General features: G+C 41.9%; 1 protein-coding gene across 7 annotated transcripts in view; it reads left to right on the plus strand.

Annotated features, from left to right (window-relative positions):
• The window catches only part of carmil3 (capping protein regulator and myosin 1 linker 3), a 101,396-nt gene that overhangs the window by 14,928 nt on the left and 74,433 nt on the right, over positions 1 to 12,035 (plus strand). For all 7 annotated transcript variants that reach the window (XM_085253418.1, XM_085253417.1, XM_085253416.1 and 4 more), the window contains exons 3-8: positions 1,404 to 1,454; positions 3,459 to 3,518; positions 3,600 to 3,721; positions 6,890 to 6,984; positions 7,411 to 7,481; positions 7,651 to 7,724. In XM_085253418.1, the coding sequence (XP_085109544.1) occupies positions 1,404 to 1,454; positions 3,459 to 3,518; positions 3,600 to 3,721; positions 6,890 to 6,984; positions 7,411 to 7,481; positions 7,651 to 7,724 (473 nt within the window). The remainder of the gene's footprint in view (positions 1 to 1,403; positions 1,455 to 3,458; positions 3,519 to 3,599; positions 3,722 to 6,889; positions 6,985 to 7,410; positions 7,482 to 7,650; positions 7,725 to 12,035) is intronic.

Consider the following 12,035-nt stretch of genomic DNA (forward strand, 5'->3'; position numbering starts at 1 on the left):
CCTGCATTATTGATGCCTTTGTTTACATGATGAGACCTTCTGTCAGGTAGCAGGATTTTATAGTGGTGCATCTGTCGTCCACGTCTTCATTATATATACAGTATTTGCGTCTCAACTTTTGTCCTTTTTTCCCCCTCCTTCTGTGTGCTTTCCCTCTGGATTTATATGGGAAATTTGTGGAGGAGCTGTGATTGGACTCCTTCTACAAAGGCCTCTCATCAAGCTTAGTGCAGCCTCTCTTCTCTGTTGGAGCCTGTTATGGATGCCTATATATTTAAGACACAGGGTTGATCTGTGAGATGAGCTTTGCTGGGAGTTGGTGAAGTATGGTGGAGGAGAAGACTTAATTATTTGGAGGGAAAAGTGGTGTCTCTGCCCTTCTATCGCCTCCTCTATCTCTCCCCTCTCTCCCTGTATCTCTTTGTATGTTTCATTTTCTTTCTTCCTCTCACTGCCACTCAGCAGGGCGCCATTAGCCATTCAGCGCAGAGAGGCCTTGAGGAATTGAAAGTGACAGAGCAGAAAAAAGAATAGAAAAACTGAAACAGGAAAGGAGACAGGGGACTTGGGAGAAGGGGGGGGGGGGGAGGAGAGAGGGGTGAGGGCAAGAGGGGTTGGAGTGAGGTGTTAGGTGGGAGCAAACCAGGCAGGACACAGTGCCACATTGGGAGATGGGAGGGGGGGTTAGGGATTAAGCAAGAAAATGAACACATTTCCATGGAGATGAAGAGAGAACTCAGAGGAATGAAAGGATGCAAGGGAAGGAATTATGGACAAGACAATTTGAAAGCTGGCTGAAAAAGAGCATGGAGACAGTGGTCGAGAGTTAGAGACGCGGCTTGGAAGGGCTAGAGACGCGCAGTGCATGCATGCATGTATTGAGTATGCTAATTATGGAATTTCTGAATTATGAATGAGATTAATTGCATAGGCAGATGTGAATTTATTCACATTTTCTTTCTCTTAATTTACCCCAGACACTTTTAAATGGTAATGGCTTTTTTCTGACAAAAGCACAACTCTTTTTGCTTACTCTTCCTCTGTCTTTTTTTTGTCTTCTCCCTGTTATTTCACCAGTATTCTTGCCGGGGCGATGAGGCGTCTGTTGAATAAGTACTACTTAGTTCCATCACCACAACTTGGCACGATAAATTGGACTGTGAAATGACTTGCAGTCCCGCCATCATATGTCTTTGACACACATACGCACACGCACGCTCACGTGCTGTCGTCATTAGCTCACTAATGTCTAGGGTGCTTAGCATGACTTAGGAGCCATTTGGATGAACTGCGGAGATGATTTGCTCTCTTTATGGGATGTTTGTGCTGTGCCATTTTTTGCTGCGATTTGCATTTTGCATTTCCTGCTGTCTGACAGAAATATAAATGTGTTCTCCCCTCAGGTCCTGGCAACATGGAGACTGTATCTCTTTGCTGTCAAAGTGCCCACCAAGGTAAATGTTCCCCCGCTCTCAGTGGAATTTTATGGCTTTCACTTGCCAGCCTTGATCTCATGGTAATTCGCAGAAAATGTGACAAAGAAAAAAAAATCAAAGGCTTTTCAGAGCAGGAGAAAAGAGATAACGATGATGACTGCAGTGATGATGTTATAGGATGATAGTAGTAATGATGACAATTACAATGTAGACGACGAGGGGCAGGTGGGATAAAACTAAAGCAGCAGTTTGAGGATGTAAATATAGTTTTTAGCTTGCAGCCAGTAGCTAAGATGCAGCTGGTCACCTTTGCTACTGGCTGTTTCAACAATACACTGTATATAAAAGATACAACAAACTTCTGGGTCACAAAAGTGAAGCCAGTAGTGCCTTAAACCTGTCTCCCTGAGGTGCCTCATTGGGTCAAAGTCTGTGGGGAAAACAGCCCCACTTCTCACTTTCTTAATGATCTCAGTAAACACTTTCCTTATGATTTCTTGATCTTTTAAGTGTCAATAGTCCCCACTGGAGTAAAGCGGAGAATAAAATGGAGTGTGCTTCAGGGTACACTCAACTTAACGCTTCAAGTTGGCACATTAATAACCAGTGGGTGATGTCCTGGTGGTGCTAATCATCTTTTATCTACAGTTTATGTTTTGAACACCTTGATTGGTTAAAGTAGGAGGACTGTAATGCCTTTTAATAGAGCCAGGTTAGCCATTTGTCCTTGCTTCCACTATTTGTGCAAAGCTAACCTAATGCATATTTTTTTCTTTTTGCTAATACACTTAAGGTGGATGCAGTCAAGATGGTGCCACCAATTAGTTCTAATTAAGCCCATAAATAGATTTTGATCAGCCATCTTTGTGGGTTTGAAAGTGGATGAATAAGAAATCGAGCTACATTACACAGCCATTCATCAGTGACTTATAGGAAACCCTAAAAGATAACCCAATTTATTATCTTTATTACTCTGAATGGGACCAAAATTTAATTTAAAATAAATGAGGTTGTGTTCAATAAGACTTGAAACTCATCTGGATAGTCTTTACTGATGTCATAAACTTAAAGAGAAATAGGGTTGTTTCTATACTATCATACTAATGTTTTGCCTCCTGGTGGTCATTATTAAGTAAAATAATTCAGTGGACTTATGGCTTCACTTTTTTACCCCAAAACGGCTTCCATCTTTAATATACAGTCTGTGATATCACTACAGACATAGGAGTAGTATCTCATCTAGCATGACTGCAAATACATTTCTTAAAATGTTTTTTTTATTAGCCAGTACTAGTAGTGATCCCATTTCAAATTGTATTTGTTTGGCCATAATAATTTTCCATCATCACAGCACTGTGCTCACTAGAAATGATGAGCAGTGAATTGATCAGAAGGGTTGTAAGCAAGTCAGCAAATCATCAGGGCGATGATTCTCTCTCACATGCACAGCTGTAGTAAGAATCTGGGGCAGAGATTAGGCTGCTGACCAGCTGACTTGCAGCGGAAACACTTTTGTGCAGGACAAACATAACAGAAAATTCCAAAAGAAGGTATTTAGTCTGAATTTTAGAGTAGATCTATTGAATTGCCGCCAAAGTCGATCAAGATAACAGTTCAAGCTAGATTGGAAGGCATCCACTAGGTTGTCAATAATCCCTTTCTGCAAATTTGCACATCTAACCACTACTTATAGGTGGTGAGTGAGAGCGAACAGTTTCAGATGTAATTTTACTGGTCAGCCTGTGTTTTCTCTGAAGTTTAAGAAGCCTTGGTGTGTGTGTGTGTGTGTGTGTGTGTGTGTGTGTGTGTGTGTGTGTGTGTGTGTGTGTGTGTGTGTGTGTGTGTGTGTGTGTGTGTGTGTGTGTGCTTCCAGCTTCATTTGAGTTTTCCTTTTGAGCAAATTGGCATCATCAGAACTCGGAATCTTCTTTATTCTGTGCAATATTTTGTGAACAAAACAAGCTGAGATTAGGTAACATAAGGATTTTGTTTGAGCTTGTGATGCATCTCTGCTTCTCTCAGGTCGAGGTCACCTTCAATTTTTTGGAAATCAGAGCAATGAACACCTACCCAGAACACCAGGTGAGAGCGGCGCTTCCTGCCAACTGTACCGTCGTAGCAGCGTTGACTCTCATGGGATTAAAACTGTCATTGTCGATACAGGTAATCATCGATACAGACAAGACCACCTACTCGCTGAGGCTGCAGACCCAGGAACAGCTGGATCACATGGTCAGCCACATCAACTACGCCCTCTCCAGAGTCTTCAACAACTCAATTTATGCGTAAGCAATGTCAAGCGTCGCCATCCTCGAGCAAAGTGCCGAAGCTTTCTGTTTTTGTGCTTTATGTTGCTGAGCAGCAAAGGCAAGTTGTCCCACGTTAACAGACTTTGACAGTGTGTTGGCAAGTTGGCAGCTTCACTTTAGGATTGCTTTCCTCTTTAACAGCCAAAAATCATTCTTATCTTGCAGTAGTTTCCCTCCAACCCATTTCTGTGTCATTGTAGACTCTTACACCTAGCAATCACTGGGCTTAATTTGCCAGCTGACACTGAGTAGGCTGCTACCGCGAGGCACGGTTTCGTTTTCTTGCTGTTTACGTAGTACTTTCAGTCAGTAGATGCTGTCGCCTCAACCCTGAAGTCAAAAGAAACACATTCTTATGCCGATGAAAATCCTACAGCGGGCACTGAACGTCCTCTACGCTTTAATCTAAAGCGGTAAAGCGCAAAGGATGCACACAATGAAAAGCCCAGAAAGTTTTGTCCCGCAGTCATTAGAATGTATGAGGAGGAAAGGAAGGCACAGAGTTTGTTTCCCTCTCTCTTAGTTCTCATCTACAATTTCTGAGAGCACTGGGATTGACTGTGCTCCACTATTGACCTGCACAAGGCTATCTCTGCACTTTATCATCGTTCAGAATAGCTCTTTTCCATTAGGGCCGCGGCAGATGATTGCTTCCAGTGAGGACATTTAAAGAGAAATAAAGAAAGGGGAGAGAACACAGGGAGGAACCTTGTGTTGTGGATTTAATTGTGCGGCCCGGTAACTGATTGGTACACGATGCAGATAGTATCTAGAGAGCGTGCACGTATGCACGCTCTGGGGCGGATGATGATGATTGCGGAGATAAGGCAGGGATTAAGGTCACGGATGTTGTTGGGTGTTGTGTGTGTGATTTTGTTGACAAATGCGATTAAGGATGGTGTGTGTTGAATTCCACAGTGTAACGGTGTAATCCTATCAAAAAGCCAAAGCAGGTACAGCCGCAGTACTATGTGTGAACACAGTATTTGCTTTCTGATCCATCCCTACACGCTCTGCTTACTTGTTGTTTCTTTCTGATGCAAGTAAGGCAGAAAGGTAGAAAAGGTGGATGAGCTATGTTTTGCAGGAGTTCATTTGAGATCTCAATGTTTAAGTCAAATTTCCTTTTAATGTCCTAATTTCACTGGACGTTGTGTAAGGATGTATCATTATGATACCTACCAGGGTGTGAGCCTGCTGGGAATACGGGTTATACTCATTCATTCGAACCTTGGTGCATCCTTGTGTCTTTGTATAGTCTCTTGGGCACTACAGTACTCCGCTTAAGCCACTGGGAGTTCAATGTCTTGCTTAAGGACTCTTTAGCAACAGCACCAAAGGAAAGAAGTATAATATTTAGAATGTACTTTTCCCTAAACCTCTAACTGATACCAGAGGCCTTCTCATTACAAAAAATACTCATTAATAATCCAGCCGTGTGCCTCTCTCCATAAAATATAGATGACAAATATACTTATTAGGTATTGTTGCAGCAGGGTTCGTGGATTTATAGTGAACCATCTCAATGGGCCACATAGAGCCCACTTTGATCAAAGAAACTCTCATTTCACATCAGATTAAAAATAACTACTTAACTAACTATACTTTTAATGCTATAGGTGTTTAACTAAGAGGTTTACCTTAATTACTGTTGTGTAGTATGAATAGCAGGGAAGTTCTAAAACTTGTGAAAATACAGTTGAAAGTCTAAAACCTATGCCTGCCTTTAAATTTCCAAAGGTGTCAGGAGATTGGAGTCTTAGCTGGGCAGATACTGGCCCCTGGGCCTTATGTTTGACACCCTGCTCTAACTCTGTGGGAGGGTGGGGCTTATACCAGTTGACATGTTACCAGTCTATTACAGGAAGACAAATGATCATTCACGCTCACAATCACATTTATGGCCACTTAGCATCACCAATTAGCTAAATGTGCATGTCTCTGGACTGTGAGGGGAAGCCGGAGGACTGGGAGAGATGCATGCAAACAAACAGTACCCAGCCTGCTGATGGATTTAAACCCAACAATTCCACCACTGTTCTGCCCTATAATGAGGCAAATCTCATTTTTATCTGGGTGCCATTGTTGCTGGTTAATCTGACAGGGAGAAACCTGAACCAGCTCAATCTAATAAAAAGAAATCCTAGCTAAAATGAAAGGTTCGGCTATTTTCACTTTATGTGCGTTCTGCAGCAGGCGTCTTTATTTAGTCAGAGGTTGTTTAGTCGTAGTATTACACCACAGGATGCCTAACACATGGACTTATTGCCTTTAAGAGCTGAGTTTGTTGGCTGCACACTAGCTGAATGTCCTGTCCCTGCTCTTTCCACACATTTCCTGGCTTATCTCTACTGCATTATATGAATAAAGGCCAGACTAGACTATGGTTTAGAGCAGAGGTGTCAAACTCAAATACACAGTGGGCCAACATCAAAACTGGAACAAAGTCGCGGGCTAACGTTAATATTTATTGAAATATATTTATTCCTCCAGATATAAGAATGAATCTTTTCTTATGGACTCAAACACGTTTTGCTGAAAAACTGAATATGGAACAAGCAAAGCTTAATACTAAACAATATATATATTAGCTGTATAATACCAGTAGGCCAGCTCTAATAGTAATTTGGTATGGCTTCGCGGGCCAAATGTAAGTAGGCTGCGGGCCAAATTTGGCCCGCGGGCCAGAGTTTGACACCTATGGTTTAGAGGATTGCCATGAATGTAAGTATCCTGCTTAAATTATGATTCACATCAAATGAGCTTTTCAGTCAGATCAATTACAATTTTGTTTTAGTACAAATGTACAGTTGTTGATTGAATGCAGTACATACAATTACAATTATTAATTATTTAATAAGCATTTCACACATTAAGCTTCTTTTCTTATTGTCAGTTGAAATTGAAATTGTTTTTTCACATCTTCCCCCACAAAGAGGATAGAATTTTAAATGCTGGATAACAGTTTAGTCAACTGCAATCAAAAATGTACATATTAAATGACTATAATTCCATTCAACTTCACATGTACCTTGTGTTTCATTCAAATCTGCACATGATGGCCTGGGAAGCTCTAAGATGCACTTTGGCGTCATCATTGCCAGCACGAGCTAGCTCTGAATCTCCTTCCTCTCTTTGTTTCAGCCCTCCTATTTGTCGAGCAGAGGGAGAAATGCCCGATGGGAGTCACAAGTTTTCACCGAACTCTGAGTCATCATTAGATCCCCAGAAAACTTGTGGTGAGAGCCCTGCTACCTTTCTAACCACATCTCACACGCACATTCATACATGCAGCACTTCAGAGTCCATTCACACGCTGACTCAGTAGCTCACAGCAAACCATTTTGGAGACTTGTCCATAAGTGGGTCAGAAGACCAAAGTTACTGGATGCACTTGCTTTCTGCTAGTAATCCTATTAATCTACAAGAAGAGCTCCTTCATGGTTCTGTACTTTCATCTCACCTCAATATTTACAGCTAATCTCTCCCTCTCAGCTGACTATCTCTGTCTCACTCTTTTTGACTCCCTCTTTCATCTCTGGCCTGCACCCTCTCCCCTCTTCGTTTCTCCATGTCTTCTCCGCTACTTCATTCTGTCCTTGCCATTTCCGATCTGTCATGGTCTAGTTTGAATTGACTTGTTGTCCTCTCCTTCGTATTTTCAGGAGGTTTTTCTGAGACTTATGCAGCTCTCTGCGATTACAACGGTATTGGCTGCAAAGAAGAAGTGCAGTGGGTGAGGAAAGCATACTCGCAGAACAAATCCACTTGTGTTTGTTGTCTATATTACCTTTTGTAGATTGCTATTCTTTGTAGAGTGGAAAATATATTTTTCATGATACTGTCTCATATCTATCTCAAACTCTGTCTGTTATTGTTTGTTTCCCTCCTCCTCTCTGTTCCAGGATGTTGACACAATCTATCACTCTCAGGACAACAGGGAGTTCAACTTACTGGATTTCAGCCACCTCGACAGCAGGTGAGGTAGTTTACTGACATTGTGGCCATGCCTAGTCTTAGTACAGTGTGGGAGCTCGCACTGATTTGAACAGCTCAATTAACTAACAAAGTTAGTTGCAGAGAGCAAATGGACACATTAACACAAACTCATTGTATTTGATATTCATTAGTTCTGCTGGAGTTAGTCTTTGGCAGATGTATGTAACCCACAGACATCAGCCAGGCGTTTGGCACGCTCACTCGTGCTGCTTTGCCAGAATCGGTCTGCAGTCACCTTTCTTTTCCTACTGATTTAGTGGGTTTTTTCTTCCTTTCCAGTCTGATATGGAATACCCGTCAAGCTACATTTCTGCACAAGTCAAGGCCGTTCCACTGAACGGCTCAGTATAGGTGTAGTTCTACACCAAGTTTTGCGTATGAGTGTGCAAAATCATTTCATTTGAAAAGATTCTCACAGGGATCACTTAGTTCCCAGATGGTTCCCACATACATGTACTTCACGTGATCAAATTAGAGGCAAGTACAGAGAAACTTTTGCCAGTTCAACAGAGGAAGGCTTTCTAGGGTGAAAGTCAGCAAAATCAGTTTTCAAGTGAAGGGCAGCAGATTTTGAGCTATTTATGGCCTGCAATTTTACCCGCTAGCCATCCAATTCACAGGTCTACGGAAACCACATTGCTTTATGGGCACGGATCTTTTGAAATGAAATAAGATATAGACCTTTTTTTTCCTGCTCTCTTTTCTCTTCACCTAATCAGAGTTGAAGTGGGAGGTTTTACAGAATTATCCATTTGCTCCTGCTGGAGTTCAGGGTTACAGTTCTCTAATTGGTCTCTGGATGACAGCTTACAAAATCATCTCCTCGTGTAGAGAATGAAAAGTTTGCATCAGCTCAACCAAATTCTTCCCTGCTCTCGAGGCCCAGTTTGACCTTTTCATTCTGTCAACATAGAGAAGAGGGAAAAAAGAAGACATTATTACCAACATGCGTGAACTGATTTATGGCTCTGAACTGTAGAAGATAAGAAAACTGCATAAATTGATTATGGGTCCAGAATTACCATCTCACTGGGTTTAGGTGTGTTGTAAACAAATGTAATAAAGCGGTCGACGGGGAATTGAAAATCAAAACTCAGCACTTAAAACTAATGGTGATTTTATATCCCAGTGCTCTGGAGTAAAGACCAAAAACAATAAAAACACATCTGTGTTCTTGGGCTTTATGAGTGCCTTGTAGTTTTGGAAGAGGTCTGCATTTTATTTTGCATCACGGTGGACTGTTTTTTTTTTTTCTTCTTCTTCTTTTCCTGTGTGTCTCTTCAGCTGTCACTGTTCATCTTTCCTTACACGAGAGCGGCTATTTGTCTAACAAGACCCTCTGTGGTTAAAATTTTGAGTGCACTACTCTTCTGTTGACTCTCTGGCTCCCTTTCCCTCCTGTGCTTCTGTTGGGTTTTGTTAGAAGTTTGCTAAGATCTTAGATGATGTGGAATGAAACACCTTCAGAGGCAGAATCCACAACTTTAAGATGCCATGTGTGCTCTCCTCTACTTCCCTGCTGGTACCTTTTTTTTGTCTGTGTGTGCGTCTACTTTTTCAGATGTATAGTGTCGGAGCGCAGAACTTGCCCAACTGATACGATCATAAAAAGATTTGACAGCTGACATGCAAAAGCAGAATTCAGACGAGCTTATTTTTGTTTCAAGATTCATTTATTTATTTGTTTTGTCCTTAAAAAGCCCAGAAGTGTATGTATGGTTTCTACTTTCTTGTGTAGCAACAGCACTTCTGACTTAGAAAACATATTCACATTTAAAAACGTAGATCTCATCATAGGAGTGAAACCTTGCTATGGTGGTAAATCAAAAATCCATTCATAGAAACATGATTGCAGCAGAGGCTCATGAATATATTAATGTCTTTCGCATTGAGAGCCCAAATCGCTGCCTTTCTGTTGTTTTTGTTGTTGTTTGTTTGTTTTTTTGTACAATTTCTTCATATTCATTGTGATAAAGTGGGAGCTGCCTGCCTGTACTGTTTTTCAAGATCTTCCTTCAGCATATTGTTCCCATGAGCCCAGCCCGTATCAAATCACGGCTGATAAAGGAAGCGAAGAATATCACAAAAAAAAAAAATAAATAAATGCAGGAAATAATCAAGAAAGTCTGTAAAATGGCCACACAAACGATGTAAGAATGGGTTGTTCCGTGATCATGTGCCAGAGGCTATTTGTGGTGCATTACTCTTTCCCTCCCTTCCTTGTCCTTTCACATTTCTATTCCCTCCATCTCCCCCGATTGATCTCATCTACCGTTACCGCGAGCGACAGGGCGATGCTTTTTCTGCTGACTGCTGTCTGTCCAAACACAGACTGTGCTCACTCGTGTTGACTGAAAACGGACACCTTTTTTCAGGGCCCGTCTCGTCCTCGTCATCTTTGCTTCCTGTATTGGCTCCCCATTCGTTCTCCTCGGCTGAGTCGCTGTCACTCTGGGTTCTGTGTGTCTACTGCAAAGTCACAAATAGGTGGAGTGTGTGTGAATTTGGGTAGAGATTCTGTGGTTTCATACAGTTGCTTGTTTGGCGAATGAGAGAGACAGAGAGAGAAAAAACTGTTACGCCTTGCTGACTCAAGAACATGTAGAGGCACCTCTTGGATTGACAGTCCACCCTCTGCGTGCATACACACATGCTAATAAGCGCTTGTCTATGTAGAGTGTCCAGCTGCTTTCCAACTTTCTGACTGGTTTAATTTTTCCTGTTACTAAAGTTGGACTCCATAACAAGCCGGGCCATCTGCCCCACCTGTCACTATTACTGGATCTGAGTTGTGTTTAGAACGGAGTTAAACTGTAACTTTGATTCATTGCAATGCAGCACTTTCATATGCTTTGAATGGAGCTTTCTTCCTGCTGGAACGGCTGATAGGATTTGCTTTATTTTTGCAGCACTTAGAAGACTTTGAATTTTATTATGGTTCAAATAGTTACTGTCAAGATGTCAGTCAAGATGATGCTAACGCTATCAGACTGTTAGCCTAGATTAACCACTTAGACTCTGTTGAAAGGTTACTTAGCACCTGTAATGCTGATAAATGACCTTATAGAGTATTTTCATTAATATATTGTTTGGCAAGTAGTGGAGAGTCTAAGGAATTTTGATCGTCTGATCGTCGTTTGATGCCCAGCCAAGATTTGGTTATTTTAAAAATCCACATTCAAATAATAGATTTTCATAATTATTTATGTTCTGTTAGCTGCTGCTTGGTTGTTGTGTTTATGGTTTCCCAAACATGTATGTTGCCAACAAGGAAGATGCGGAGTGCCCTCTGATGGGCAAACTATGCGACATCAACTTCAATAAAATGGTTGAAGGGCATTTCTTGTATCTATTGTTTACATTACTTTTGAAATTTTCATGTATTTGACGTTGAAAATGCTTATACTGATAGATCGGTAAATTACCACCAATGTACGATAAATCTGATCGGTCGATCAAGAGTTTTCAATCTTGGTACTTTATTAGTCTTCCTTCATGATAGTGATCAAAGGAGCTTGGAAAGAAAAGCGTCTGGACTTCTTTAAGTTGCTTGAAGACGTTTCACCTCTCATCCGAGAAGCTTCTTCAGTTCTAAGGTCAAATGGTGGAGAGTCCCAGATATAAACCTAGTGGGAGTAACCCCCCACAGAGGGACAAAAGGACCCCCTGATGATCCTCTAATCGCCTGAGCCAAGGTGGGAAACTGGGCGTGGGTCCCAATCAGCCAGAGTTTCGGGTGTGTTCATTGTGAAACCTGGCCCCACCTTATCATGCGAATTCCTGAGGTCAGATGGCCCAGGATGTGAGTGGGCGTTAAGGCGTCTGGGAAGGGATCTCAAAACTGGATTATAGATGGCAGAGAGTTGGTGTCGTAAACCCCCGCCTCTGTTCAAAGATGGCCGCTCACAGTGGACATAGATGGCTTCTTTCACTCCTCTTTCAAACCATCTGTCCTCTCTGTCCTCTATGTGAACATTGGCATCCTCGAAAGAGTGTCCTTTATCCTTAAGATGCAGATGGACTGCTGAGTCTTGTCCTGTGGAGGTGGCTCTTCTGTGTTGTGCCATGCGCTTGTGAAGTGGCTGTTTGGTCTCTCCAATGTAGAGGTCTGAGCATTCCTCGCTGCACTGTACAGCATACACCACATTGTTAAGTTTGTGTTTTGGCGTTTTGTCTTTCGGGTGAACCAGTTTCTGTCTGAGCGTGTTGCTGGGTCTGAAATGTCATGCTTGGAGAAAACTCTCCTGAGTTTCTCTGATACACCGGCTACATAGGGGATGACAATGTTGTT

This window comes from Mchenga conophoros, linkage group LG18 (assembly GCF_057382185.1).
Source record: "Mchenga conophoros isolate Kocher_MC1m ecotype Shallow Benthic linkage group LG18, M_conophoros_male_GT1.1, whole genome shotgun sequence".
In the NCBI taxonomy this organism is placed as follows: Eukaryota; Metazoa; Chordata; class Actinopteri; order Cichliformes; family Cichlidae; genus Mchenga; species Mchenga conophoros.